This window comes from Epinephelus fuscoguttatus, linkage group LG8, assembly GCF_011397635.1.
Source record: "Epinephelus fuscoguttatus linkage group LG8, E.fuscoguttatus.final_Chr_v1".
NCBI lineage: Eukaryota > Metazoa > Chordata > Actinopteri > Perciformes > Serranidae > Epinephelus > Epinephelus fuscoguttatus.
Window position 1 is genome coordinate 857,748 of NC_064759.1, and position 27,353 is coordinate 885,100.

General features: G+C 44.6%; 1 protein-coding gene across 1 annotated transcript; it reads left to right on the forward strand.

The window, feature by feature from the left end:
* The first annotated feature begins 3,940 nt into the window (after positions 1 to 3,940).
* Positions 3,941 to 25,783, forward strand: LOC125893435 (soluble guanylate cyclase 88E-like). Its single transcript, XM_049584098.1, has 17 exons — positions 3,941 to 4,049; positions 4,463 to 4,631; positions 6,365 to 6,497; positions 7,172 to 7,346; positions 8,479 to 8,570; positions 9,366 to 9,623; positions 9,934 to 10,078; positions 10,608 to 10,736; positions 10,831 to 10,951; positions 13,602 to 13,731; positions 14,105 to 14,251; positions 16,016 to 16,162; positions 16,288 to 16,444; positions 20,542 to 20,615; positions 21,068 to 21,157; positions 24,574 to 24,692; positions 25,414 to 25,783. Exons 1-17 carry the CDS (start codon positions 3,941 to 3,943, stop codon positions 25,781 to 25,783), a joined length of 2,565 nt encoding a protein of 854 aa, XP_049440055.1.
* Positions 25,784 to 27,353: the final 1,570 nt, after the last annotated feature.

A 27,353-nucleotide genomic window follows, 5' to 3' on the forward strand; every position in this document is an offset into this window, starting at 1 on the left:
CAGGTGAGAACAGGTGTTTTAAAGACAGGTAACTGAGGAATGATTGGAAGACTTTACTTTTTATTTTTAAATCTCTCCATGGCCTCAGAGTATACTGTTTATGTCTGAGCTCCTCAGACAGGAACCTGCTGACTGTTCCCACCTCACACTTTAAGACTGAAGGGGACCGAGTGTCTGCTGTCGAGGCTCCAGGTGCCTCCGATACAGCACTCATGATCCACTTTGCTTCATCAGCATCTGCTTTTAAAGACTTACTTTAATCTTATGATTTCTCTTTCATTTAAACAGTGACACTGTCCCTTCCTCCTGACTTTACACTTACATCTTTCACTGCTCTCTCTCAGTGTAGAATTCATCCATCAGGTCCGTCTGCATCCAGCTGCAGGTCGAACTCTTTCCCCGTCTCTACGTCACTAAAGCTAAACTTTCAGAAACGTTCTTCATCTCTAACGACATCTGTCCTCGATGCAAACGAGCTCCTGCAACAGTGAGCCACATGTTCTGATCATGTAACTCGTCACACAACTTTTGGACCTCGATATTTGATGTACGCTCATATATTTGAAGACACAACAGATCCTGAACTGTTTACAGCGTCAGTGTTGTTTGGCACCTCGAACCAGGCAGGGTGTCACTTCACACCAACCAAATGTGATTGCATTTTCGTCATCGTTAGCATGAAGGCTAATGCTCATTGGATGAAGGCTGCCTGTCCACCTGTCCTTCATACAGCAGGTCAAGGTCAAGGTCATGATGTGTCTTCAATCAGAGAAGCCATGGTTTATCCTGAAGGGATCATTTGGGAGGTTTAATCACACTTTAATGAATATAATGAGAAACCGTCTCCGTCACAGCAGCTTCAGACCACGTGTGTGTGAGAGCTGTCAATCAGACCTGTTTCCTGTCAGCGTCTCTTTTTCTGTGTATGTGTGTGTGTGTGTGTGTGTGTGTGTGCGTGTGCGTGTGCGTGTGTGTGTGTGTGTGTGTTTGTGTGCTGGTTGTCTTACTGTTAAAAAATGAATAAATAAAGTGTTAAAAAATAAAATAAAATCAAACAAAAATTTAACTAATGACTTTTAAAATGTTCCTTTGTCTTGTATTTATGGTTTGTGTGTTTTATTGTTGTGATTTTATGTGTAAAGCACTTTGTAAAATTGCTTTTGATAAGTGCTGTACAAATAAAGTTTATGATTCTTATTAAATATCAGATTTCAGTCTGCAGTGATCAGACGGTGCAGCAGGGTCGTGTGTGCACAGAGCATTTAAAGGGTTAATGAGGCTCATGGAACAATATATTTAAACACCACCATCACTTAAAGCACAAGCTGTCATATTAAAACACAACACAACATGTCATCTGACAACAAACTGTATCATCGTCAGACATCAGAGGAGAAGTGCTGATAAATAAATATGAGAAACTTATGAATGTTTTAACGTCATTTGAGCTGAATTCACCTTTAAATTCCTCAAAAACTGTTCAATAAAATCACATATAATTTGTCATGGACATAATCAGCCTCATCCTGAACACAAAGCTGAAAAAATTTTCATATAAATGAAATTTTTTAAGGATTGAAAAAAAAAAAAGTCTTAAAGATGAAAATGATGAGTGAGATCATCAGACTGCTGAAGCTTTGAGTTTCTCCTTAAACTCACTTTTACAAGAAGGTCGACCTTTAATTTTCTTTGATGGTTTTATATCTGAACTTTACTGTCCGTACATTTAAACGTGTTTGTTTCAGTGTCACTGTTTTATATGCACTCCCACATTTTATGCTTTTCTTCTGTTTTAAACTCAAGAGTTTGTTTTTTATCAGCTTTATGTGACATCATCTCATTTGTATGCATCTTACTATATAATGAGGAAAACTGTCTGTGTGTGTGTGTGTGTGTGTGTGTTCCACGTTTTTCTCCTCACTGACTTGGTCAATCCATGTGAAATTTGGCACAGTGGTAGAGGGTCATGGGAGGATGCCAATGAAGCAATATTACATCAATTGGCCAAAGGGGGGCGCTATAGCAACCCATTGAAATGTCAAACTTTGAATGGGCATATCTCATGCCCCGTATGTGGTAGAGACATGAAACTTTGCACAGAGATGCCTCTCCTCATGAGGAACACATTTGCCTCAAGAACCCATAACTTCCGCTTATATAGATTTTCCACCATTTTGAATTTTTTGAAAAACACTTCAAATGGATCTCTTCCTAGGAAGTTTGAGCGATCTGCATGAAACTGGGTGAACATAATCTAGGGACCAATATCTAAAGTTCCCTCTTGGCAAAAGTTGGAAAACTTCCTAAAACTGAGCTTCTATAAGGCAATGAATATTGCGGAGGGCGTGGCTCATCACATAAAGGTGTAGAACATCTCAAGGGTTTCACCCATCACCACGCAACTTTGTAGGCATATGACCACACATAATCTGAGGGGACCCCTCCATTATTGACCCCATCAAACAAAATGGGGGCGCTAGAGAGCTCATTTCTTATCTAGGCCTAACCGCCATATGGATTTTTACTAAACTTGGTAGATATGTAGAACAGGACGCCTCAAGGTGACTGGAGAAATTTAACTCTAATTGGCAACTGGGTGGCGCTATAACAACAGAAAAATGCTTCAAAATGGCTAAAATGCGACCGATCGCTGTGGCTCCCCCTGTGGACCAATGTTGGTGTTGTTTCTAATGTTTGGTATGACTAAGTCATGGTATGGTATGCTGTACATAATCACGGAAACTGTCAGTGTGTCATTCTGTCAGTCAGTCATTCTGTCTGTCCCACGTTTTTCTGCTCACTGACGTGGTCAATCTATGTGAAACTGCACATAGGCATTGAGGACTGGCATAGGTAGAAGGGGACACAGCTACCAATGGGGATGGACTAGTTTATTTATGTTTTTTCACCTGCTGACAGGAGCTCACGCCTCTGATCCACATTTGAGTATTTATATGTGAAGGTCTGTTCCTGTGTGGGCACAGTGCTGTTTGATATTTGTCTGCTCATGATCTCAATATTAGTATGTCATGAGTGGGGGAGGGGATTATATTATATAATAATAATTAATATTATTAATGTGTGTCAATGTGAGCTGAGGACACTTTCCTTTTTAGGTCTCACTAACTGTGCAGTGACGTCACATTAACCTGTGTAAGGTCAGACTCAGAGTCATCGATGAGACAAATCCACTGAAACTGTCAGCTGACTTATGAAGGAGAGATTTTTTATGACGTGTCAGAGATGATTATTTTATATTTTAACCTCAGATCTCCTTTTTAAATAAAAACTAGCATTATGGCCTTGTGGTTGAACACATGTCAGCGAAACACGGACACGTCACACACACAGGAAACACGTCCTGACGATCTCCTGCACAGAGACATAAAGCTCAGTAGGATCCTTCAGTTTGTTTCAGAACTGGATTTTATACAAAACACAGTGTGATGTGTCGACTCTGGACCTTGGACATCAGGGGGTCAAAGGGGGCCCGGTGCTCGAGGGCCCTCAGCCCCCCCTTCTCTCTACACGTCCCTGAGCGTCAGCGTGAACAGGAGGCCTGCAGGTTGTGAAGAGATTTATTCAGCTTCACTTCACAAACACACAAAACCTTTCAAACGCCAATCTCCTCACAGAGACTGTCAGTTAAACGAGCACCTGACCGCAATTATGCTAATTTGAGGTAATTAGCTGAGAAACCTGGTCGCCCTAATGAGTTGTTGCAAAGGAGAACAGGCTAATTTTGGATAATGAGCCTCACACTGAGCGCTGTGGTTTACATAACACACCAGCTAAATGTGTGTTTTTAAGGGATTCCCATATACAGTCACACACACACACACACACACACACACACACAGATGAGACGCAGTCTGTGTGTGTGTGTGTGTGTGTGTGTGTGTGTGTGTGTGTGTGTGTGTGTGCGTGTGTGCTGAAAAACATGTTCTCCACGACCTGCCACCAACACGCCTCGCTGCTGCTATTCCTGCCCAGGTCACCTGTTGACCTGACAGCCAAGTGTCAGGGGAGAGTGCACATGTCAGCTGCAGGTGGGCGCTCTCAGCAGGGAGCGATGCTGCGGCACTGACCGTCTGACAGAGCAGGACTTCACAGCACTGAGGGACTGCAGGTAAGGAGACTTCTCTTTCACCTTTACACTCTCCACAGATACTGAAATAATCCATGTGCTGCGTGCTCACATGTAGCTGCTGTCTGACGAGGTCATCTGAGGGTTCGTGAGGTTGTGTGTGACTCAGGTAAAAGCACATTTCCTTCTCACACATGCAGGTGGATGGAGCAGCCTCTCGTTCTGGCTCTGACAGAAATAATGTCTTGTTTTAATCTGTCGAGGAGCCGGAGCCACAGATGTGTCCTCTGAGAGCCGGGTGGATTTCAGCTGTGATGATTTAAAGTGCTGATGACGCGTGATGTCTTCTTCTTCTGTGTCTCCTCAGCTGAGCAGTTAACGTGGGCATCGGTCTGGAGGTCTCCAACCCTCTGAAGATGTACGGCCTGTACCTGGAAGCAGTCAACGATTACATCAATGAGTCCTACGGAGAGGATGTGTGGAGACTGATCGAGAACCGAGCAGAGATCCCGCACCTCAAGTTTGTTCGACATCAGATGTACAAGTAGGTTTCTCTACATCAGCTTTATTCAGTGTGTGTGAACGCACACAAACTGTGTGTCTGATTAAACTATCAGAGGATACTCATGTAACAGCTCAGAGACCTGACAACGTGCTCTGCCCAGGGGCCACTTCTGCACAATGACAGGAGGCCAGGGGCCGGGGGCCACTCTTATAGTATCTATCAGATAACATGTATAAATAAAGACTTATTCATCCGTCCACTCTGCAGCCCCTCACAGCTGTACGCAGGGCCGTCTCTAGGGCTCATGGAGTTTCAGGGCTCGGCCCAGACTTCTATCAGCGGGGTCCTCTTTTTGACGATGCTTTTTAACCCTTTGAAACCTGGAGCGACGTCACTTTTCTTGTGCTGCCTTCAGACGCCTTTAACAAGCATTCAAACCTTTGAACCTCTGAAACAAACCGGTGTGATTTATTTCAAACACACAGGGAACAAAGGCGATGAGCAGCTGGGTGAGACATGCTCCACAGAGGGCGACAAATTAATAGAATTAAATAAATATTTTAAAAAAAGCTCAGAAAAAAACATATTTATGATTATTATTATAACATATTTAAAACCAAATGATTAGAATTTTTGAGCTCATTTCTCTGTTTGATTTTAACTTTCTTTTTCTTTTCTTTTGAAGAGAAAATTATTTTCTTGTTTTTAATTTCATCTTTGGCTGCTCGTGGCCTTCGTCTCATGTTTTCTGAAAGAAGCCAAACCAGTGTGCTCGGGTTTCAAAGGGTTAATGCACTCTGAGTACATTAAAGCAAATGGACGACTGGTCGAGCCAGCACCCTGTCAGGGGCCAGGTTTGGCCCACAGGCTTCAAACTGAGTATCACTGGCTTCAACTATCGCTCAGTGCAAAACTTGAAAAGCTGAAAAATGTAAAAATGTGTCACAGTCAGGAAATATTGATTCTTTGGTCAGATATGACTTCATGAACTCTGCAGCTGAAACTGTGGACGAGTGACGTCATGAACAGCTGTGACAACATTTAGTGAAGAGACGCAGTTAACACACGTTTGTAAAGAAAAGTTTTGAATTCTTATATAGTTTTTATTTAAGCTCTGACAACTTCTCTTCAGTTTCATCAAGTTATATCATTATATTTAGTTTTTATATATTTAGTTTTAGTCGGGTCAGGTGACATGTCTGAGAGCTGTGTTACTACATACACATGGTTTGAGACTGTGAATTACCATGCTGTTTATTTTTTGTAGATTTGGGAATCAGTGTCAGAGTTTTTCACAACAACCCAAACACCGAATAAAACGTTGGCACTTTTCACATGTCGTGGAAACTTTATATTTCATCGGGTCTCATCCAAAAGAAAATCTGAGAGATTAAAACTTCAGATGCTCCAGATCTGAGCTGAGTAAATTAAAAGTCCAGCATTGAAAATGTTCTTTAAGTATGTGGGTACAATCAGGGACATGTATTTAAGTATTAAAAGTAAAAATTCAATTGAATTAATAATCAAAATCATGATAGCATGATGAAAGTAATAAAAAAAGCAATTAAAGAAATTAAAACATGTTTTCATTAACAAAAATCACAAATTAAAAATAAAAATAGTTGCTGATCATTTTCTGTTTAACGGACTGATCACTTCAGCTGTGCTCGTGTTTCAGTTTGTTTGAGTGCAAAACATTATTTTGTAAAGTAACACCTGAGTTGTTCAGATAATAGTCGTGGAGTAAAAACTAAAACATTTCCTCTTTACAGCGACAATCTGATCCTGCGACTGGCGAAGGCAGCAGGAGAGGTTCTGGGAAAAACCCACGATGAGCTGATGTACGCCTTCGGGGTCTACATGGTGAAGAGGATCGGTAACTACGGATACGAGCGGATCCTCAAGGTGACACAGTGACGACCCTTTCAGCTTGTTAGTATTGGACCTTTTTCCTGTTGACCTATTACGTCACAGACCAAACAATGGACAAACAAGTTAGCTACGGTTAGCTAGCAGCTAACTGCTACCATGGTGGACAACTTTACAGCTCTGTACATTTGGTCCGTCCAAAAAGTCACGGCTCTGGATGTAGATTTCTCCATGTTGTTACCGGCTTCTTCTTCTCTTACACATTTAATGCTATTGGACTTCCGGGTCAAAGCCCGGGGCGGAAACTGTGGAGCATTTTCTCTGTCGTCATGGAAACATCTCACATCTCTGAATCACTACAATAAGAACATATGATGACGAAACTGTTATAACAAAACACAGCTGAACAGAAGAAGTAAAAAGCATCACTTTCAAAAATATTTATGCCAAACAAACGTCTCGTTAATGAATTCATTAAAACCTGTGTCTGTGTCTGTGTCTGTGGGGTTGAAGCTGAGCTTTGGGAGGTTCGATGCAGAAACGCAAAACCAACGACTACTTTGCACCGAAGACAAACTGAAATAGATTTAACTACCAAATATTCTGACAACATGACAAATAACTTCCTGTAATGAATGAATCATTCATCATATATAATCCATAGTTACCATTTAAATATCTTCATCATCATCATCGTCCATGTTTCGTAGGTTTTGGGGCGAAATGTGCGCGACTTCATCAACGAGCTGGACAACCTGCACGAGTACTTTCGCTTCTCCTTCCCCAAAGTTCAGCCGCCGAGCTTCTGCGTGGAGGAGGAGTGCGAGACGAGCCTGACGCTGCACTACCGCAGCACACGCAAGGGCTTCACTCAGTTCGTCAAAGGTAAGAAGAGGAAGAGTTTGTACGACAGCAACACACCCAAGGTACTTTGGGTACGTCATATGTTGATGTGGACAGTCCATGACCAAACGTGGACATGTGACAGCTGGAGTGAGAATGTGTTGAAGGAACATGGCGGCAGGGTCCAACATTGACCCACGCCAAGTGCCAACAAGTGCTGGATAGTGATTAAATCTTTAAAGGTGTTCGACACACGGGCAGGTTAATGTTTCTACCAAAATAGTCATGTGATAAAAAACTGTGCTTCGAGTCTCGACATGTTGCCGATCAGCTGCCATATAACAATAACAGCAACCGACCACGTATCATGCTGACGTGGGAGGACGGCTGTTCTCGTCACTGTCTGACGCTGGACGTCACTGACCAAGCGCCGGTATTCGACGGGGTTCAGTAAAAACACAGATGCTCTGTCGTCTGAACCAACACGCCAGACCTCCAACTGCCTCCCTCATCGTCACATTACAGCCTCACTTTTTTGGTTTTTACCTTTCACAATAAAAGCCTGAGACATACAGCCTCCTCTTCCTCACTGCCGACCAGAGGGAACGTGTTCACATGGTGACGGCGTGCTGACAAGTTGTTCAGTGTGTTGATTCTGATTTAATTTTTCCACCCTTACACCTTATCATCACCTGTGCAGATATCAGCGTCTCATTCTGAGGGAACAGACAAAACGACTCTTATTTTCAGCTGATTAAACACTGAGGGAAACACGATGAGATTAAATTCACTCCCTGAATCCTCCACACTGGAGCTTTAATTTAAAAATACTGAGTAACAGGTGAATATCAGATCAAGAAAATCAATGAAACAATAGTTAATAGTTTTATATTATTAAAAGTTTGACCTTTTTAATTCCTTCCTTTTTAATAACGAGTTATTTTAGAGAAAAACACACTGAGAGTGATGAGCATTATGTACAGTATGAACAATCTGCACGGTGCGTTGAAACGTACAATAACCTCTGCGTGGCCACGAGACGAGCTGAGACGTCCAGGTAAAGTCTCTGATAGAAAACAAATCAGAGCCTCAGTGAAGTGAAGTTGGCTCAGACTGAATCTGTCCTCAGCTCAACCTCCACACGTCCATGATCAGTGTGTGATTGTCTCCGCAGGACAGCTCTCTCAAGTGGGACGCCAATTCTACAACACAGACATCGAAGTGGAAATCCTGTCCAAAGAGGAGACGGAGAAGATGACGTATGTGGTACGTACTCAGCTCAGGTCGAGTGTCGTGTATCTGACCTTGACCTGCTGTGTGTTCCATCAGCGCTGAAATGACTCCATCACGGTCAATGAGCCGCCAGCCGCCGTTTGTGTTTACACTCAGACTGAAAGTGTTTATTGGATGGAGATAAGTGTTTATTGGGATGGGACTCTGGGTAAACTGGATTTACAGCAGGATGAATGTGAAATGTGCAGCCTGGTGTACCTGCTGTGGAAACCCTCGGCGAGCACTTCACTGTCCAATAAAGCCCAGACTGATTATCATACAGTCGCTGATGAGCTCCATGATGGCATCCATCTTTGTTTTGGTGTCACGTCTTCATACGGCTTCATTCATCAGGAGTTTATCAGATGTATCCAGTGACTGGTTATAAACCTTTAATAATGCTGTTCAGATCAGAAATATTTATGGTGAGCAGCAGATTGCACATCATGTTTGTACCTGCAGACTGGATGAGTTGTAGAGAGTGATAACTTACATGTTTAACATGAGATCTGAAGGATTATTAGAAGGAGGGAGACTCATCAGTAACAGATTCTGGAACATTAACAAATTGTTAATATAAAGGTTTTGATACAGAAGCTTTGAGCTCTTCTCCACAGAGACCTGACGGCTCAAATGTCCTATAACTCGTCTCTATTAGGTCCACACGACCTGGTTCATCGACTGCAGCTACAAAAACATTCCAAACTGTATTTTCTGTCGTTCAAAGCACCACAGAAACATTTAATAACGGACTGACTTGTGTTATAAAACTCGACTCTGCTCCTCCAGGTTTATAAGATGAACTTTGACAACGCCGCCTTCAAACACCGCATGCCGCAGCAGAAGACGGCGCCGGGCTACGAGAAGCTGCCGATGAAGCGAGGCATCTTTTTCGACATGTTCCCCTTCAGCGTCATCTTCCGCCGCGACATGACCATGTACCGCATCGGTGACGGCCTCAAAGAGGTCTTCTCCGACCTGCAGGGCAAAAAGGTCAACGAGGAGTTCACTCTGATTCGACCCATGCTGGAGTTCAGCTGGGACAACGTGAGCATGCTCAGTCTTCATGTTTAGTATTTACTCACTGAATCCAGTCCAGAGACATTTAATGTTCAATAACCTTTATTGTTTTTGGTAAATCTCCACTCACTCTGCAGCAGGTTGTAATTAACCTGTTGAATATTCCAGGTGTTTTTGAGCATTCAACAACTTCCTCAGTTTTTTGTTTCTCCTGTTTCAAGTTTATCAGTTTGAACATTAAATATCTTTCACGCAGCGTCCCAACATTTTGGAATTAATGTTGTACCTATGAGACTGAAATCACTGCTACAGAAACGTCTCTTCTGTGTGTCCTCAGATCTACACCCACCTGAACAACGTGTTTGAGCTGCTGTCCAAAGCAGTGGTGGAGAGCAAGCAGAAGGTCAACATCCCCAAACTGAGCACAGAGGAGCCAGAGGAGAAGGAAGACAACGAGAAGGCGAAGAGGGAAGAGGAGAGAGGTATCCGTCTCTCCATCTCAATCAGTCCAAATGTATTATGTATAAAAAGCTTCATTTCAAATGGATGGGGTCACTAAACGTCCATCAAGTCACTCACTCAGTTCGGTCCAAGGTCATTTTATCTGGACGGAGCTAAATAAAATATTTAGAGTCTCTTCAGGTGAAAATAACGCCAGACTGAATGAAGTTCACTTCACTGTGCTGAATCCTCGAAATCAGATTTACACACAGACACTGCAGCAGGTGAGCGTCAGAATAAAAGACGACAGGATTCATCCAAGGGTCTGACACTTTAACCAGGAAATGACAAACACATTTTTATCTTCATGTGATGTGTCAGAATGCAGCATGATAAACATAATGCAGAGCATCACCACTGAGAGCACACAGGAACTGAATTTATAACGCGCTGATGAATTAGTAATATCTCCTCACTCTGCTGTGATTAGAATTCACCGCCACGTTTGTGTCCTCGTTAACTCCCAACCTGGTTCGTCCCTCCTGACTGTCCCCGCTGCTCTCCCTCCAGCAGAGGCGAAGGCGGTGGAGGAGATGAAGGGCACAGACCAGGAGTACAGCAACCCTCTGACTCAGTACAACAGCTTTGCAAACTCTGGAGGCGAAGACATCGAGCTGCTGGCGTTCCAGACCGTCACCGGTCAGAACTCCTTCACTTCTTACCACCATGTTTCTACCTGCCACAGCCCTGCTGACCCCTGACCCCTGACCCTAACCCTCATCCTTCTTCTCAGGGAAGTGCTGTGAGACCATCTTTGAGGACATGAGGGAGCCTCCAAAGAAACCTCTGCACCTGAAGGGCCAGATGAAGTACGTCCCCCAGTGGGACTCCCTCATCTTCCTGGGGACACCCATGTAAGACCACAGCCCGCACACTCACGCCGTCAACTTAACTCTTCACTCTAAACTATGACAAAACCCTTCATCAAAGACCTTTTTCCTTGACACAAACAAGAAACCTTTTGAATTTTCGTTGACTAAAACTATGAAGGATAGAAGTGACTAAAATGTGACAAAGACTAAGAAGCATATTCATCTGAAACATGAAGCCAAAAACTGAACTTCCTCTAATGAACGCTGGCTCAAACACAGTCAGTCACCTCAGAGCCTGCACATGTTCAAATGTCAGCAGAAACAGTGCTCTCAGTAAAGAGCAGATCTCACCAGTGTGTTTTAAGTTGTGATTTAAAAACAGGTAAGGAGGGGGCCGGCCTAATATGCAGCTAGTTTAGGGGCTGCTACTGCAAAAGCACAGTCTTCCCTGTGCTTCAGCCTTGATCGTGGGACCTCCAGAAGCAACTGGTCAGCAGACCTGAGTGACCTTGAGGAGACATGTTGCTGTAAGAGGTCAGAGAGACAGGGTGGAGCCAGCCCGTTCAGAGATTTGTAGGTAAATAATAACATTTTAAAATCAATTCTAAAACGAATAGGAAGCCAGTGGAGTGAGGCCAATATGGGGGTGATATGCTCACGCTTGCGTGTTCCTGTTAATAGACGAGCTGCAGGCGTGAGAGGGAGGCCTGGCAAATACCAACATGAAGGCCATTACAATAGTCAAGCCGAGATGAAATGAAAGCATGTATGACCTTTTCCAAATCTCTAAAAGGCAAGAAGGACTTGACTTTAGATAAAAGTCTCAGCTGGAAGAAGCTGGATTTGACAACTGAATTTACCTGTTTATCAAATTTAAAATCATTGCCAAATACCACCCACGGAGCCCCAGTCGATACGTGATACATCACAGACACCACTGGGTCCAAAAAACAAAAGTTCAGGGCCATCCAGGATTTAACATCCTGCAGGCAGTTCAATAGTGTTTTTAGCAAATTAGAATTTTTCTGGTTCAAGGGCAGGTAAATGTGAGTGTCATCGGCATAACAATGGAATGACATGCCATACTTCCTAAAAATAGATCCTAACTGAAGCAGGTAGAGGCAGAATGGAGCTGGCCCGAGAACAGAACCCTGAGGGACTCCACATGGGAGAGGCACTGGAGAGGATACAGTGTCACCAAGATTATGCAGACGTGACTGAACAACTTGGATTCATTTTATGAAAAAGCCTTTTGAATCTTTTGATGTGAGGACTCTTACAGACTGAAGGAAGAGTAATAACTTACAGGGTGATCAAGGAGCGGACACGTTTATGACATCATCAGAGGAAACATAGAAAGTCACCACTTTGTGTTTTTGTCATGGTGGTAAATCTGAATGAGTGTTCAAGGTTTCAGTAAAATGAACTGAACGACTGAACTGTGAAGAATCTAACCAAGCTAACGATGTGTAGCATCTCCATACTGACAGAAGTTTAAACATTTGTTCGTGTGATCTAAGCAGCTGACTAAGGTTAGCTCAGGTGGGTAGTCAACATCCTGGTTTTATACATCCACAAAACTTCTATATAAAGAACTGCTTGGCAAACAGACCAGGCCTCTGATTGAATCAGACGTTTATTTGTCAGAATGTGTCACTACATTGGACTCGTAAACGGGAAGAGACTTCTAACTGAAGTCTTACAGTATCTCTGTCGTCAGAGAGCTTCCTGTTTCATTTGTGCTGCTGCTGAACTTGACGCTCATCATCCATCTGTTTCACACCAACACATCATCTGTTCAGGAGGCTCCTTCCTTCCCTCCTTCCTTCCTTCCTTCCTTCCTTCCTTCCTTCCCTCCTTCCTTCCTTCCTTTGCTTTGTTGTGAAACATGTTTGGTTTAATTAATGTTGTATATTAAATAGCGATGATGTGAAGGTGATGAAGAAGTCTCCGATGACACCATCTTGCTTGCATAAGAAAAGGTTTATTACAAGAAGTACAGCATCTATCAAGCATCTAGAATGCTTGGAGAGGTTCTTCAACCAATGTGAAACACTCTGGAAAACAGTCCCAAATTCCCTGCTTATATAGACCTGGTGGTGTTTGTGAAATGTGAGACAAAGTCAAACAGACAACAGAGAGACATTCTTGTTGGATTTCTCCAATCCTTGACCTACGCTATAAATATCTTTTCTTTGACCCTGACCATATATGTTTCTTACTCTGGACCCCTTACTGGTCATCTGATCCAAACCTTCAGAGTAAATGATAATACACTACATTAACATCTGCTTAATTGCTTAATTTAGAAAAAGGTGTTAATGTTTAACAATCTGAATTCAGCAGAAGGTGAGAATCAGTCAAACTCAGGAGGGACAGAGTGTGTGTGTGTGCAGATCATCATGGCTGCCGTATGTTGTTGTACTGATGACATTAATACTGTGGAAACAGAGTAATGGATTCTGGTAAATGTACCATGTGTTCACCTGTCTGAGTATTGGAAACTCTTTTACTGACTTTACTACAGTTACATACGTCTCAGTCTTGTTTGTTGCCTCCCAGTATATTTATCACCAGACTCTTCCACTGTTAAATCAGATCTCACTTTGGATTCATTAGGCTAATTCACTGAATTCATTTACATTCTCTTTTACAGTTTACATATCTCTATTTCTTCCCCTGGTTCTTGCAGCATTGAGACGGTGGAGGACATGATAAAGATGGGCGTGTACGTGAATGACCTGAACCTGCACGACTCCAGCAGAGAGCTGATTCTGGCCGGGACACAACAGTCGGCTGAGCTGCAGCTGGCGCTCGACCAGGTGATGAAAAGCTGCTGAATCCTGAGTGTGCAGGGATCGAGCATACCAAATCACCAAGTACCAAATCACAGAGCAGAGGGCAGTGTATGAAATGTAGTGAAATAAGACTTGTGTGATTCAGACAGAAGTGGTTTCATGAGACACGCTGAGTGCACAGACTGTAAGAGGTGCCAGTTGTCTCCATCAAGCAGCCTGACCAGGTGAGCCCAGGTGGAAGCTCTGCTGTCGGATTGATTTCAGCCATTAAATCCACTTCAGTCATGCAGCAGAAATGTGGATTAAGAGGATTAGAGAAGGCAAAGAGGGATTTCTGAGCATTAAGAGAGGTGAGACTGTAACTGTAGACTCCTCTGTCCCGTTTCTGATCCTCCAGGAGCAACAAAAATACGCTCAGCTGCAGGAAATCATCAAGAAGCTGGACGAGGAGAAGAAGAGAGGAGACTCTCTGCTGTACGCCATGATCCCTAAAGCTGTGGCTGACCGCCTCAGGAAGGGGATCACCGCACTGGAGACGTGCCAGGTACGAGGCAGCGCCGCCAACATTGATAGCTGCTCTCAAAACACACAGACATGAGAGCGTCTGAATTATGAAGGCTGCACAGAGGCTGCAGATGTTTCACTGTGATCCTGGAACATGATGAGTGAACTTAGACCCACTTCACTCACAGGAAGCACACGGCTGGCATTTAAAGTACGCCAGTGGTCGGCCAGGCAACGGTGCCTTTAGCTCGGTGACATTTTCTCACCGGCAAAATAAGTTTGTGACAAACAGCAAAACAAGATTTGGCCTCAGTCGCAGCAGCTGTGTGAGAGAAACACAGAGAGAGATCAGACGTGGTCCAAAGATGTTAAAGGAGCAGCGTGTGAGATTCAGTGGTGTCTGTCAGTGAGGATTACAGATTACAGATTACAGATTACAACCAGCTGAAACTTCTCCTGGTCAGAATTCCTTCAGTGTTGATGTTGAGGAGCTGAATTATCCACAGAGTCTCTTCCTCTCAGAAACACACACACCAGCTGATTCACACCTGGAAAAAAAGTGATTTTGTGATGCTACTGTCTCAGAGGGACCGCTCACTACGGTGGGCAACGCAAGAACACAAATGTCTCTATCTAGAGTCAGTGTTTGGTTTGTCCCTTCTGGGCTATTGTAGAAACATGGCGGTGCAACATGGTGATCTCTGTAGACGAGGACCTGCTCCCTGTGGAGATATAAACAGCTCATTCTGAGGTAAAGAGAACACAACCATTCTGATTATATTTAATTTCTGCCAATATATCCGTCTGACTCCAACACACTGGAGCTTCAGAGGCCGACATGAAGGGAAAGATAAAGATCAGTTTTAGTGTCATTAAAGACCTTAAACATGAGGCGTGCACGGCAGATCAAAACTGTGCTTCCTCCTGTCCCAATGTGCAAAATAAAAACACATGGATGAAGACACTGTTCCAACAGCCCTCCAACATGCGTGTGTTACAACAAACACCATGAAGACAACTGTAGATAAAAGCAGCAGACTGGTTACTGTGCAGCAGGTCTTTCTCAAACATCCAACATCACAAGATAAACTACAAATGAAACAATGACTTTGTGCATTTTGAGCACCTTTTTTGTGCACAGATGTCTGAATATTTCTGCACTGATCTTGCATGGACCTTTTTCAATATAATTGTAGCCCAGTGACATCAGTCTGCACGTGTCTATTCTACTGCCCTTTGTTTGTGAGACGCACCCATGACAAACTGTTTTGTTGCCCCAAGTAGGCACAGCTTCACAGCAGCTCGAAGACATCACCTCAAACAAACCAAGAGTAAATATGTGTCCACACTAAAATACAACAACAACAATCATCTAATTTGTGACTGAAGGAACCTGAGAAACTCACCTGCAGAGTAAAGACCGACTCACTGCGACGTCACGCTGACAACAATAAACCTGTCCAGGAAGACGACTGATTTCAACTGTGGAAACTTGTTGATTTCTGTTATTTTCTGCCGTAACTGTAACATTTACAGAAGTATAGTTAAACATGGTGGTCCGACTGACAGAAAGGTAAAGCAGTGAAAATATTCTACATTATGATACTGATTTATTTTGTTGGGCCTTTTCTCAGGTGGCTAAAAACAAACCAAATGACGCAGCATTTGCTCAGCGCCGTTTGATTTGATGTACGTGAAGTGATGGCGCTCGACCTGGACGTTACTGTAGATAAACACTGTAATACAGTCTGTATTGTTCATTTCTCACTATGCTGTCCTGTCTGTGTGTCTGTCTGTCTCGCAGGTGTTTCCAGATGTGACCATCCTGTTCAGCGACGTGGTCAAGTTTAACGAGATCTGCATCCACATCACACCCATGCAGGTGGTGGACATGCTCAATGAGATCTACATCGTCTTCGACACGCTCAGCGAGAAACACAACGTCTACAAGGTCAGAGAGCAGCGCAGCATTATGAATCTGTGTGTGACTCACTTCCTGTCAGCTGACATTCAGAGACGTATTCATGTTCACTCTCTCATCACAGTGTGGACATCACCTCTGTCCTTTCTGTCCAGGTGGAGACGATTCGTGACGCCTACATGGTGGTGGCTGGCGTGCCCAACAAGACCACCTTTCACGCACACCATATCTGCGACATGGCCCTGGACATGCTGAGCTCCATCGACCACCTTAAAGACCCGTCCACCGGAGACAACATCCAGATCAGAGTCGGTGAGCAGCTTCAGTTTGTTTCTGTATTTTGTTCCCATCAGGAGGAGGTCACAGCTCAGGGTCAGACAGCCGTCACTGACTCAGGGTCTTGATCCCTGTCACTTCACACACGTCCAGGTCGAGCTTTTTATCCACCTGACCACTCTGACACCTCTCACTGTCAGCGCCAAAGGTTTAATGTTGAGATTCTGGGGAAACAACAGAAAGATTTCTCCTCACTCAGAGGATCCAGGGAAAGCACACACATCCAGACACTGTTTCCTTCCTGTCACCAGGGGGCGCTGTTCTGACATCTGACATCAACCCTAACAGCTGATGTCTTTGAAGAAGAGACTGTCTCAACATGGATCATGTTTCTATCATCAGTATGTCTCTCACTGTGTTTAACATGTAGTGAAATCATTTTAAGACCTGAGACCATCAGACTGTTGAGGTGCCTCAATATTTTAAATTTAAGGAGCATTAAATCATTTGACATTAATGACAGCTGGCACTAACTGTATCTGACACTACGATCATGTGGTCTGTAACTGATACAAATAAGTCATAACGCTGTGTTCAGGCCCGGGGAAGACACCCACACACACAGAGTGAGGAGGTTAAACATCCTTTCATCCATTTATTTGGATCGGGGTCTTTGGGGGCTGGAGCCTTTCCCAGCATGCACAGGGCTTGAAGGTTATTCCTCGACAGGTCTACAGTATTGATTCTAAACACCTGAGGAAAACATTGCGTTCATGGAAACTCAGTTTGTCCAACGGCAGAGAAAATAGATCTTTCCAGTCAAAGCTGGATCTGTTGAGTCCTCAGGATGAACCAGCTCAGCTCAGCTCAGAGTAAATGTTGGAGTTATACGTTAATCCAAACCACAGAGACATTTGTATGTTATTATGTGGGGCAACATTATGTTTCAACAACGCTATGGTTAGCATGTTTATGGTCATGTCTAGGCACAAAGACTACTTGGTAATGGTTAAGAAAGGTTTGGGCTCTAAACACACAGTTTGGGGGCTCAGTCTCTGCTGGAAACGCAGCCATGACTCACTAAAATACAACTATTGTTGTTTGTTGGTGTTGAGCAGCGGTCTGCAGCTTGGCAGGCGTCTCTCTGAGGCGTCACACCATCGCCTCCACCTCCTGATGACAGAGTCAGCTCATCAACTATGTCACTTTAGTAACATTGATATCAGGGTCTGAAATTTCCACTCACCAAGCAACTGAGGCCGTTACATTAAATCCTCCAGACTCCTCTGACAAAACAGTCAGTTTACCTTAAGAACACTGAGCTGCTGATCCACTGCTGCCTCCATCAGTTAGTGTGAGACATAAAGCTGTGAAAATATTCAGATACAGCCTTCACTATCACTGATACTGATTCTTACAGGTGGCTCTGCTGCAGCCCCGTCCACAGACGCACTGTTTAGCTCCTGTACTGGAAGATTAGATTCATCAAAGACGATATAAAAGCGACAAAGCACATAAAATAATCACAGCAGACACATCAGAGGCCTGACCACCATGTGACAAAATATGAGTCTCATTCATTATTAATGAGAAGTGGAAAAAAGCATGATGGGACTGCAGGCAGATCAAAAAAGTGGAGTCCAAAGGTCAAATACATGAACTGTGACCACGTGTGTGTGTGTGTGTGTGTGTGTGTGTGTGTGTGTGTGTGTGTGTGTCGGCTAAACGTAACCTCGTGTGTGTGTTGACTAAATGTAACCACGTGTGTGTGTGTGTGTGTGTGTGTGTTGGCTAAACGTAACCTCTTGTGTGTGTTGGCTAAACGTAACCACGTGTGTGTGTGTTGGCTAAACGTAACCACGTGTGTGTGTGTTGGCTAAACGTAACCACGTGTGTGTGTGTGTGTGTTGGCTAAACGTGACCACGTGTGTGTGTGTGTGTCGGCTAAATGTAACCATGTGTGTGTGTTGGCTTAACGTGACCTCATGTGTGTGTGTTGGCTAAACGTGACCACGTGTGTGTGTGTGTGTCGGCTAAACGTAACCATGTGTGTGTGTTGGCTAAACGTGACCTCGTGTGTTTGTCGGCTAAACGTGACCTCGTGTGTTTGTCGGCTAAACGTGACCTCGTGTGTGTGTTGGCTAAACGTGACCTCGTGTGTTTGTCGGCTAAACGTGACCTCGTGTGTGTGTTGGCTAAACGTAACCACGTGTGTGTTGGCTAAACGCACCTCGTGTGTGTGTGTGTGTCGGCTAAACGAACCACGCGGTGTGTGTTGACTAAACGAACCACGTGTGTGTGTGTGTCGCTAAAGCGTAACCACGTGTGTGTCGGCTAAACGTAACCACGTGTGTGTGTGTCGGCTAAACGTAACCATGTGTGTGTGTCGGCTAAACGTAACCACGTGTGTGTGTCGGCTAAACGTAACCACGTGTGTGTGTTGGCTAAATGTGACCTTGTGTGTGTGTGTGTGTGTATGTGTCGGCTAAACGTAACCACGTGTGTGTGTCGGCTAAACGTGACCACGTGTGTGTGTGTGTGTGTGTTGGCTAAACGTGACCTCGTGTGTGTCGGCTAAACGTGACCTCGTGTGTGTGTTGGCTAAACGTGACCTCGTGTGTTTGTCGGCTAAACGTGACCTCGTGTGTGTGTTGGCTAAACGTAACCACGTGTGTGTGTTGGCTAAACGTGACCTCGTGTGTGTGTGTGTGTCGGCTAAACGTAACCACGTGTGTGTGTTGACTAAACGTAACCACGTGTGTGTGTGTGTCGGCTAAACGTAACCACGTGTGTGTGTTGGCTAAACGTAACCACGTGTGTGTGTGTGTCGGCTAAACGTAACCATGTGTGTGTGTCGGCTAAACGTAACCACGTGTGTGTGTCGGCTAAACGTAACCACGTGTGTGTGTTGGCTAAATGTGACCTTGTGTGTGTGTGTATGTGTCGGCTAAACGTAACCACGTGTGTGTGTCGGCTAAACGTAACCACGTGTGTGTGTCGGCTAAACGTAACCACGTGTGTGTGTCGGCTAAACGTAACCATGTGTGTGTGTTGGCTAAACGTAACCACGTGTGTGTGTCGGCTAAACGTAACCACGTGTGTGTGTTGGCTAAACGTGACCTTGTGTGTGTGTGTATGTGTCGGCTAAACGTAACCACATGTGTGCGTTGGCTAAACGTAACCACGCGTGTGTGTCGGCTAAACGTAACCACATGTGTGCGTCGGCTAAACATAACCACATGTGTGTGTCGGCTAAACGTAACCACGTGTGTGTGTCGGCTAAACGTAACCACATGTGTGTGTTGGCTAAATGTAACCACGTGTGTGTGTTGACTAAACGTAACCACGTGTGTGTGTTGGCTAAATGTGACCTTGTGTGTGTGTGTGTGTGTGTATGTGTCGGCTAAACGTAACCACGTGTGTGTGTCGGCTAAACGTAACCACGTGTGTGTGTGTGTCGGCTAAACGTAACCATGTGTGTGTGTTGGCTAAACGTAACCACGTGTGTGTGTCGGCTAAACGTAACCACGTGTGTGTGTTGGCTAAACGTGACCTTGTGTGTGTGTGTATGTGTCGGCTAAACGTAACCACATGTGTGCGTTGGCTAAACGTAACCACGCGTGTGTGTCGGCTAAACGTAACCACATGTGTGCGTCGGCTAAACATAACCACATGTGTGTGTCGGCTAAACGTAACCACGTGTGTGTGTCGGCTAAACGTAACCACATGTGTGTGTGTGTTGTTGAAGGAAAAAAACATCAGTTGGCAGTGTTGTACCGACGTAGTGCTTTTATTCTGAAAGAGACTGTATCAAACTGTACATTTCCTGTGAAAACAGAAGTGTATTTTGAAAACAGACAATGCATGTAACAGGCTGAAGTTGACAGAACGTCAACAACCAACACACCCAGGGTACCTTGGACGTCATATGTTAATGACCAAACATGGACATGTGACGAGGTCACAGTGAGGGTGTGATGGACCTTTAAGGATCAGGATAACTGTTGGCTAAATACCTGCAGCAGATGCAGAGCAGTTCCGTCTGTGAGGAACATCTGACAGTCGCTGCAGTTAAAGATGGACTGAGGCGGTGTCTGTGAATAAACAGCTGATGTTTGGTTTCCCTCTCTCAGGTATTCACTCAGGTATGGTGGTGGCGGGCGTGGTGGGTCTGAAGATGCCTCGCTACTGTCTGTTCGGGGACACAGTGAACACAGCCTCCAGGATGGAGAGCAACGGAGTGGTGACTACACTAACATATTTACCAAGCTGCCGCCCAGCACCACGAGCTAAATCAGCCACGGCAGCAGGATAAATAAGTGCAGCACGACTCCCTCAGTCAGACTCAGGCTGATTACTGAAGGAACCATTTTCTGTTTAATGACGCCGCTGTGCACGCTGCTTTTTACTTAATGCAACAGGCAAATCAATTCATTTGCTTTCCATTACTCTCAGTAATATAAGTTAATGTCATGTTTGGAGGGGAATCTGTTTTATGATCAAATATAAACATTAAAGGGAGGTTTAATTTCCTCTGTGCTGTAAAAACAGCCTGATTGAAGTCTCATCTCAGAGTCCAGTCAGCTGAATGTGTTCAGTTTGTGTGTTTGGATCTTCAGCTTTAGCATCAGCTGTGTGTCCGTGCGTCTGTCTGAGCAGGGCATGCAGATCCACATCAGTCAGACCACCAAAGACCACCTGGAACATGAGCCCTACATCATCGAGGAGCGGGGGAAGATCTTTGTGAAGGTGAGTGCATCACATCAGACACACTCTGATTCTCCATCATCCACTGAGAGAGACAAGCTTTACACATCTCTTTATTCAAAGACGAGGTGTGTAATCTGAAGACAGAGAGACTGTCTGTTGAGTTTTACTGAAAATATTATCTTGAGCCAGTTGTGACAGTCACACAGTCTTTCACCAGGCACAGAGTGGAGCAGAGCAAAGCATCACTGTCACTGATGCAGTTGTCATTTACTCAGCCAGCAGCCATGTTGTGTTGGTAGCAAATATACTTGTGTCCATCTGTGCACACACACACAGGTCTTAAGATGAGGTGAGGTCAGGTGTGTGTGTGTGTGTGTGTGTCTGTGTGTGAGAGCAACAGAAACCTGCAGTCAGACTGGAGGAGTGTCTCTCTGTGATTTAAAGGACAAATTATTCAGAAAGACGCGTCGACACAGGCGGGTTCACATCATCCGTACACACACACAGACACACAGGCTGCAGGTGTGCAAATTAATCCGTCATTAACCCTCTGAACTCTGCAGTAGAAACGGTCCACCATGATATTTTTTCTCATCGTGATGTCATTTCCTGGAGAATCTTGACACACTTCATGTCCCTGAAACCTGCTGGGCAGAGTGTGGTGATTGAAGCCAGCTGTTTCTAGGCAACCACAGAAACAACTGGTCATGTGACCACACATTTGAGCAGAACCTGCCATTTTACTCACTCTGTGAAGGAGAGTTAAAATAAAAACTTTATTTTGTCGTTCAAAATGAATTTTTTGTTCATGTTTCTTGTGTTTGAACAGTCACAGACGGGTCTGAAATAATCTCACATGTGTTGGTGCTTCAGGAAGCCACGACACTGTTAGCGTGACATCAGCTCGATTTAACTGGATGTTGCAAGTTTTTTAAAATGGCGGGGGTGGGGTGGTTTGAGTGAGTGATGATGATGATGATGATGATGGTGACAAGAATCTGTCAGCTGGTGACTCTGACATTGTGAAGACTGCTGGTAAAACATTTACTGTGGATCGGTGCAGATGTCTGAGGGCGCTGACATCAGTGCAAAGATTCTGCAGTGAAGTCGTGGGGGTCCTGCAGATGAAGAGTCCACCTTCATATTTGAAGAGGATGATGAAGGTCTCATCCTGAGAACTGATGCGCTCAAGAAATGACTGAAACCACAAAAACAGCAGATGTTCATGTTCCCCTGCATGACGTATGTTATGTATCACATGTACAGTACAGACCAAAAGTTTGGACACACCTTCTCATTCAGTGCGTTTTCTTTATTTTCATGACTATTTACATTGTAGATTCTCACTGAAGGCATCAAAACTATGAATGAACACATGTGGAGTTATGTACTTAACAAAAAAAGGTGAAATAACTGAAAACATGTTTTATATTCTAGTTTCTTCAAAATAGCCACCCTTTGCTCTGATTACTGCTTTGCACACTCTTGGCATTCTCTCCATGAGCTTCAAGAGCTAGTCACCTGAAATGGTTTTCCAACAGTCTTGAAGGAGTTCCCAGAGGTGTTTAGCACTTGTTGGCCCCTTTGCCTTCACTCTGCAGTCCAGCTCACCCCAAACCATCTCCATTGGGTTCAGGTCCGGTGACTGTGGAGGCCAGGTCATCTGCCGCAGCACTCCATCACTCTCCTTCTTGGTCAAATAGCCCTTACACAGCCTGGAGGTGTGTTTGGGGTCATTGTCCTGTTGAAAAATAAATGATCGTCCAGCTAAACGCAAACCGGATGGGATGGCATGTCGCTGCAGGATGCTGTGGTAGCCATGCTGGTTCAGTGTGCCTTCAATTTTGAATAAATCCCCAACAGTGTCACCAGCAAAACACCCCCACACCATCACACCTCCTCCTCCATGCTTCACAGTGGGAACCAGGCATGTGGAATCCATCCGTTCACCTTTTCTGCGTCTCACAAAGACACGGCGGTTGGAACCAAAGATCTCAAATTTGGACTCATCAGACCAAAGCACAGATTTCCACTGGTCTAATGTCCATTCCTTGTGTTTCTTGGCCCAAACAAATCTCTTCTGCTTGTTGCCTCTCCTTAGCAGTGGTTTCCTAGCAGCTATTTGACCATGAAGGCCTGATTCGCGCAGTCTCCTCTTAACAGTTGTTCTAGAGATGGGTCTGCTGCTAGAACTCTGTGTGGCATTCATCTGGTCTCTGATCTGAGCTGCTGTTAACTTGCGATTTCTGAGGCTGGTGACTCGGATGAACTTATCCTCAGAAGCAGAGGTGACTCTTGGTCTTCCTTTCCTGGGTCGGTCCTCATGTGTGCCAGTTTCGTTGTAGCGCTTGATGGTTTTTGCGACTCCACTTGGGGACACATTTAAAGTTTTTGCAATTTTCCGGACCGACTGACCTTCATTTCTTAAAGTAATGATGGCCACTCGTTTTTCTTTAGTTAGCTGATTGGTTCTTGGCATAATATGAATTTTAACAGTTGTCCAATAGGGCTGTCGGCTGTGTATTAACCTGACTTCTGCACAACACAACTGATGGTCCCAACCCCATTGATAAAGCAAGAAATTCCACTAATTAACCCTGATAAGGCACACCTGTGAAGTGGAAACCATTTCAGGTGACTACCTCTTGAAGCTCATGGAGAGAATGCCAAGAGTGTGCAAAGCAGTAATCAGAGCAAAGGGTGGCTATTTTGAAGAAACTAGAATATAAAACATGTTTTCAGTTATTTCACCTTTTTTTGTTAAGTACATAACTCCACATGTGTTCATTCATAGTTTTGATGCCTTCAGTGAGAATCTACAATGTAAATAGTCATGAAAATAAAGAAAACGCATTGAATGAGAAGGTGTGTCCAAACTTTTGGCCTGTACTGTATACAGCATGATGACACAGACGACAGAGGCCACAGGTTTCTGCTGAGAAAAGATTAAATGTTGTAGCTACTGTGGATTTTATTTTAGATCAGTATATGTACAAGATTACACAAACAACCTCCCATAGCTATTACAGGAACATACCGGCATAATAACATGTGCACAACCCGTAAGGTAAAGTGGCATAACGCCATGACATGATGACAGTGACGACAAAAGCCTCAGCTTTCTGATGCATAAAGAATGAATGTTGTTGCTGTTGTAGTTCTCACTTTAGAAGAACAGAAGCAGTGATGTCCTGCAGCTGTCTGCAAGAGGTCCCCCCCACCCCCCCCCCCCGCCTCGCCTCTGTGCTGCACTTTGTGCTCAGATTAAACACAGCTCAGCTACGACAAGTGGAGCTGGAGACACCCTGAATACACTTTAGACTGTCAGCTATAGATTGTTCAAACAGGACCCAGAGTGTCTGAATATTGATGAACTGAGGATGAAATGTTCTCTCCAACATACATTCACAGTATGTCTGATCAATACTCTTCCTCCTCCTCCTCATCCTCCTCAGGGTAAAGGCTACATGAAGACCTACTGGCTGAAAGGAAAGAAAGATCTATCATTCAAGACCCCGGCCGAGCTGCGCTACAGCGGCGAGCAGAAAGACTCTGAGGACAAGAGCTCTAATGGGTGAGTAGACAAAAGGAGAGCAGTCAGCATCAGAGTGGCGCTCTCCTCCTGCACGCAGCGCCAACTCATGACGCCCCCCGTTGATTCAGTCAGAGCCGTGCTCACTGCCCCCTGCAGCAGCAGACAGAAAGCAAACTGAGAGGCTGTGTTAGGTGCTTTTGTTTGTCTCCAGGAGTCATGCTGACCACCGAAAACAAAGTTTTCAGCCCGACGGGGCAGAGCAACCGTCTGCTCACTGAAGCAACACAAAACAAAACAGGACGAGACAGAACTGGCAACACAGCACCACCAAAACATTTGTTCAGTCTGATAGCAGCCTTTCACACTGATTCATAAGACAAGCGAGGATTCTGCCACTTTACATAAATCACCTGGTCCCCACTGCAGATTCAAACATGATGTGCTTGAGGTTTAGAGAGGAGACAGGAAATGATGCAGAGGGATTATAAACGTTCTGATTCTGTTGAAATGAGGTGAAATAGTGTCACTCTGAGGACGGATCTCTGTAGCTGTTGGAAGAGCACATGATTGTAGGGCAGGAATAAATGCTCTCTGAGACCACAGCATCTTCACAGCTCCCCTCCTCCTCCTCCTCCTCTTCCTCCTCCTCCTCCTCCTCCTTCCTCCTCAGGGCCAGACATAAAACTTTACACTGAAATCAATGTTTTTTATGTCTTTCTGTAAATCACTGAGAAGCTTTACTCATGTTTAACTTCACTAGCTCCACAAGCACCAACGCCAAACACCTGGGCTCCAACTTCCACATCACCAGCAACGAGGAGCAAGCTGAAGGGAAGCCGAGCCCCAGCGACCTCCCCCTGGACACCCTGCCCCCACCAGAGGCCGCCAACGAGCCCACCGCCACGTCAGCCGAGCCGCAGGAGAGGGAGAAAGCCAAAAAGACTAAAAACAACAAGATGGCCAAGCTGGAGGTGGCCCAAGGAAACACGAGGCCGGAGTCTTCGTCACCTGCAGACGGCCTGGAGAACCCGGGTCCTTTACTGAGCATCAAGAGGAACAGCTTCAGGCAGCAGTACGCCAAGCTGCCCGCCAACCTGCCCATGCGCAGCGCCTCCTGCTCCATCCTGTGAGCGCACGGTCCGAGCGTGAGGTCACAAGACGACTGCGACATGGAACGAAGAAGTGATGCTGAAAATATCCTCAAAGTTTAATCAACATTTATGCTCAGTGATGATCTGCATTCTGATGTCGTATCATGCTGAAGGCTCGTGATAAAAACATGAATTATATGGCAACAATAATTAAACATTCTCCATTAACGTCTGCTTGTTTTAATAAGGTAAAGTTTGTGCAACATTTAAGGCTCCAGATGCTTCATGACTGGGTGCACTTATGTTGTCTGCTGATAAAGGATGCACTGCATTTAAAGGTCCAGTGTGGAGGATTTAAAATGAGTCTGTTTTCTTTAGTGTTTAATCAGCTGAGAATAAGAATCATTGTGTTTTCATCTCCTTAAAGGCTCAGACACACCAAACACACCTCAAGGAAGTAGAGGCAACAAAAGCCGGCTGTTACATCACCTCACATTGCTGTGTCCTGGCCAAAAAGTTGCACATGAACACATTGTGACAGCTGATGACCAATCAGCTCGTCCGTTCTGCTGAGAGGAATTAAGTCTCCACAGCAGCAGACGGCGGTCGTCTGTATCCATCATTGACAAAGGGAAACAGGAAGAGCGTCTTGATGCTAGTTAGCCAGTTAGCACATGAACATGAACACAATCAGAGCATATTTACCGTGCGCCAGTGAACAATAACACAAACCATCAGGAAACGTTTCTGCTGAAGAGAAAAATAATCTGACCTCATGGAACAAGTTGGTTTGGTCTCACTCCCTCTGGACTGTAGCTCCTCCTTTACTCACTGACGCTGCTCTGCTCCTCACCTGAGCTCAGCTGACTGTCAGAGGGAGGTCATTCACCGACGGGCCACATGTCATGCCGACGTGAAAGCACGGCTTTTTTCGTTGGTGTCTGACGCCGGTAGTCACTGACCAAACACCGGTTGACACTGACCGACAGCCCACCATCTGCTCGGTGTGTCGGGACCTTTAAAATGACCATTTATATCTTTCACATTTTTGCTTCGGCCACTGTCGTTAGAAGACGAGCAGCGTCGGAGAAACACAGATTTTCCTTCAGAGTGTTTCCTGCTGTAAATCAGCTGGTGTGTGTGTCTCTGAGAGGAAGAGACCTCTGAGGATAATTCAGCTCCTGAACCTTAAACACTGAATGAATTCTGACGAGGAAGAAGTATCTGACACACTGTTCCTTTAAGTGCACTTTAAAAAATGTTCAAATGGAGAACATCAGCATGTTGTTTCTTATTTCCCTGATTTGCCTTTTATGGATACTCAAAGCGGGTTTTTTTTTCCAGCTCAGCCATATGGACACTGTGAACACAGAATCTACAGGTTTCACAACAGGTTTCACAACACGCCTTCCTTATGTCGACTATTTTAAAGAAAAGGAAGTTGTCTAAACGGAAACAGAGCAGAGAAACAGAGAACCGCAGGTACTCCATGAGTTTATGTCTGATTGATGCTAAATGCTGTGCTGTCTCCAACGTGGAGTCTCTGCTGTTTTATTGAACGTGTGTAATGAGAACAAATGACAGGATGTTTAGGAGAATTAAAATGAGC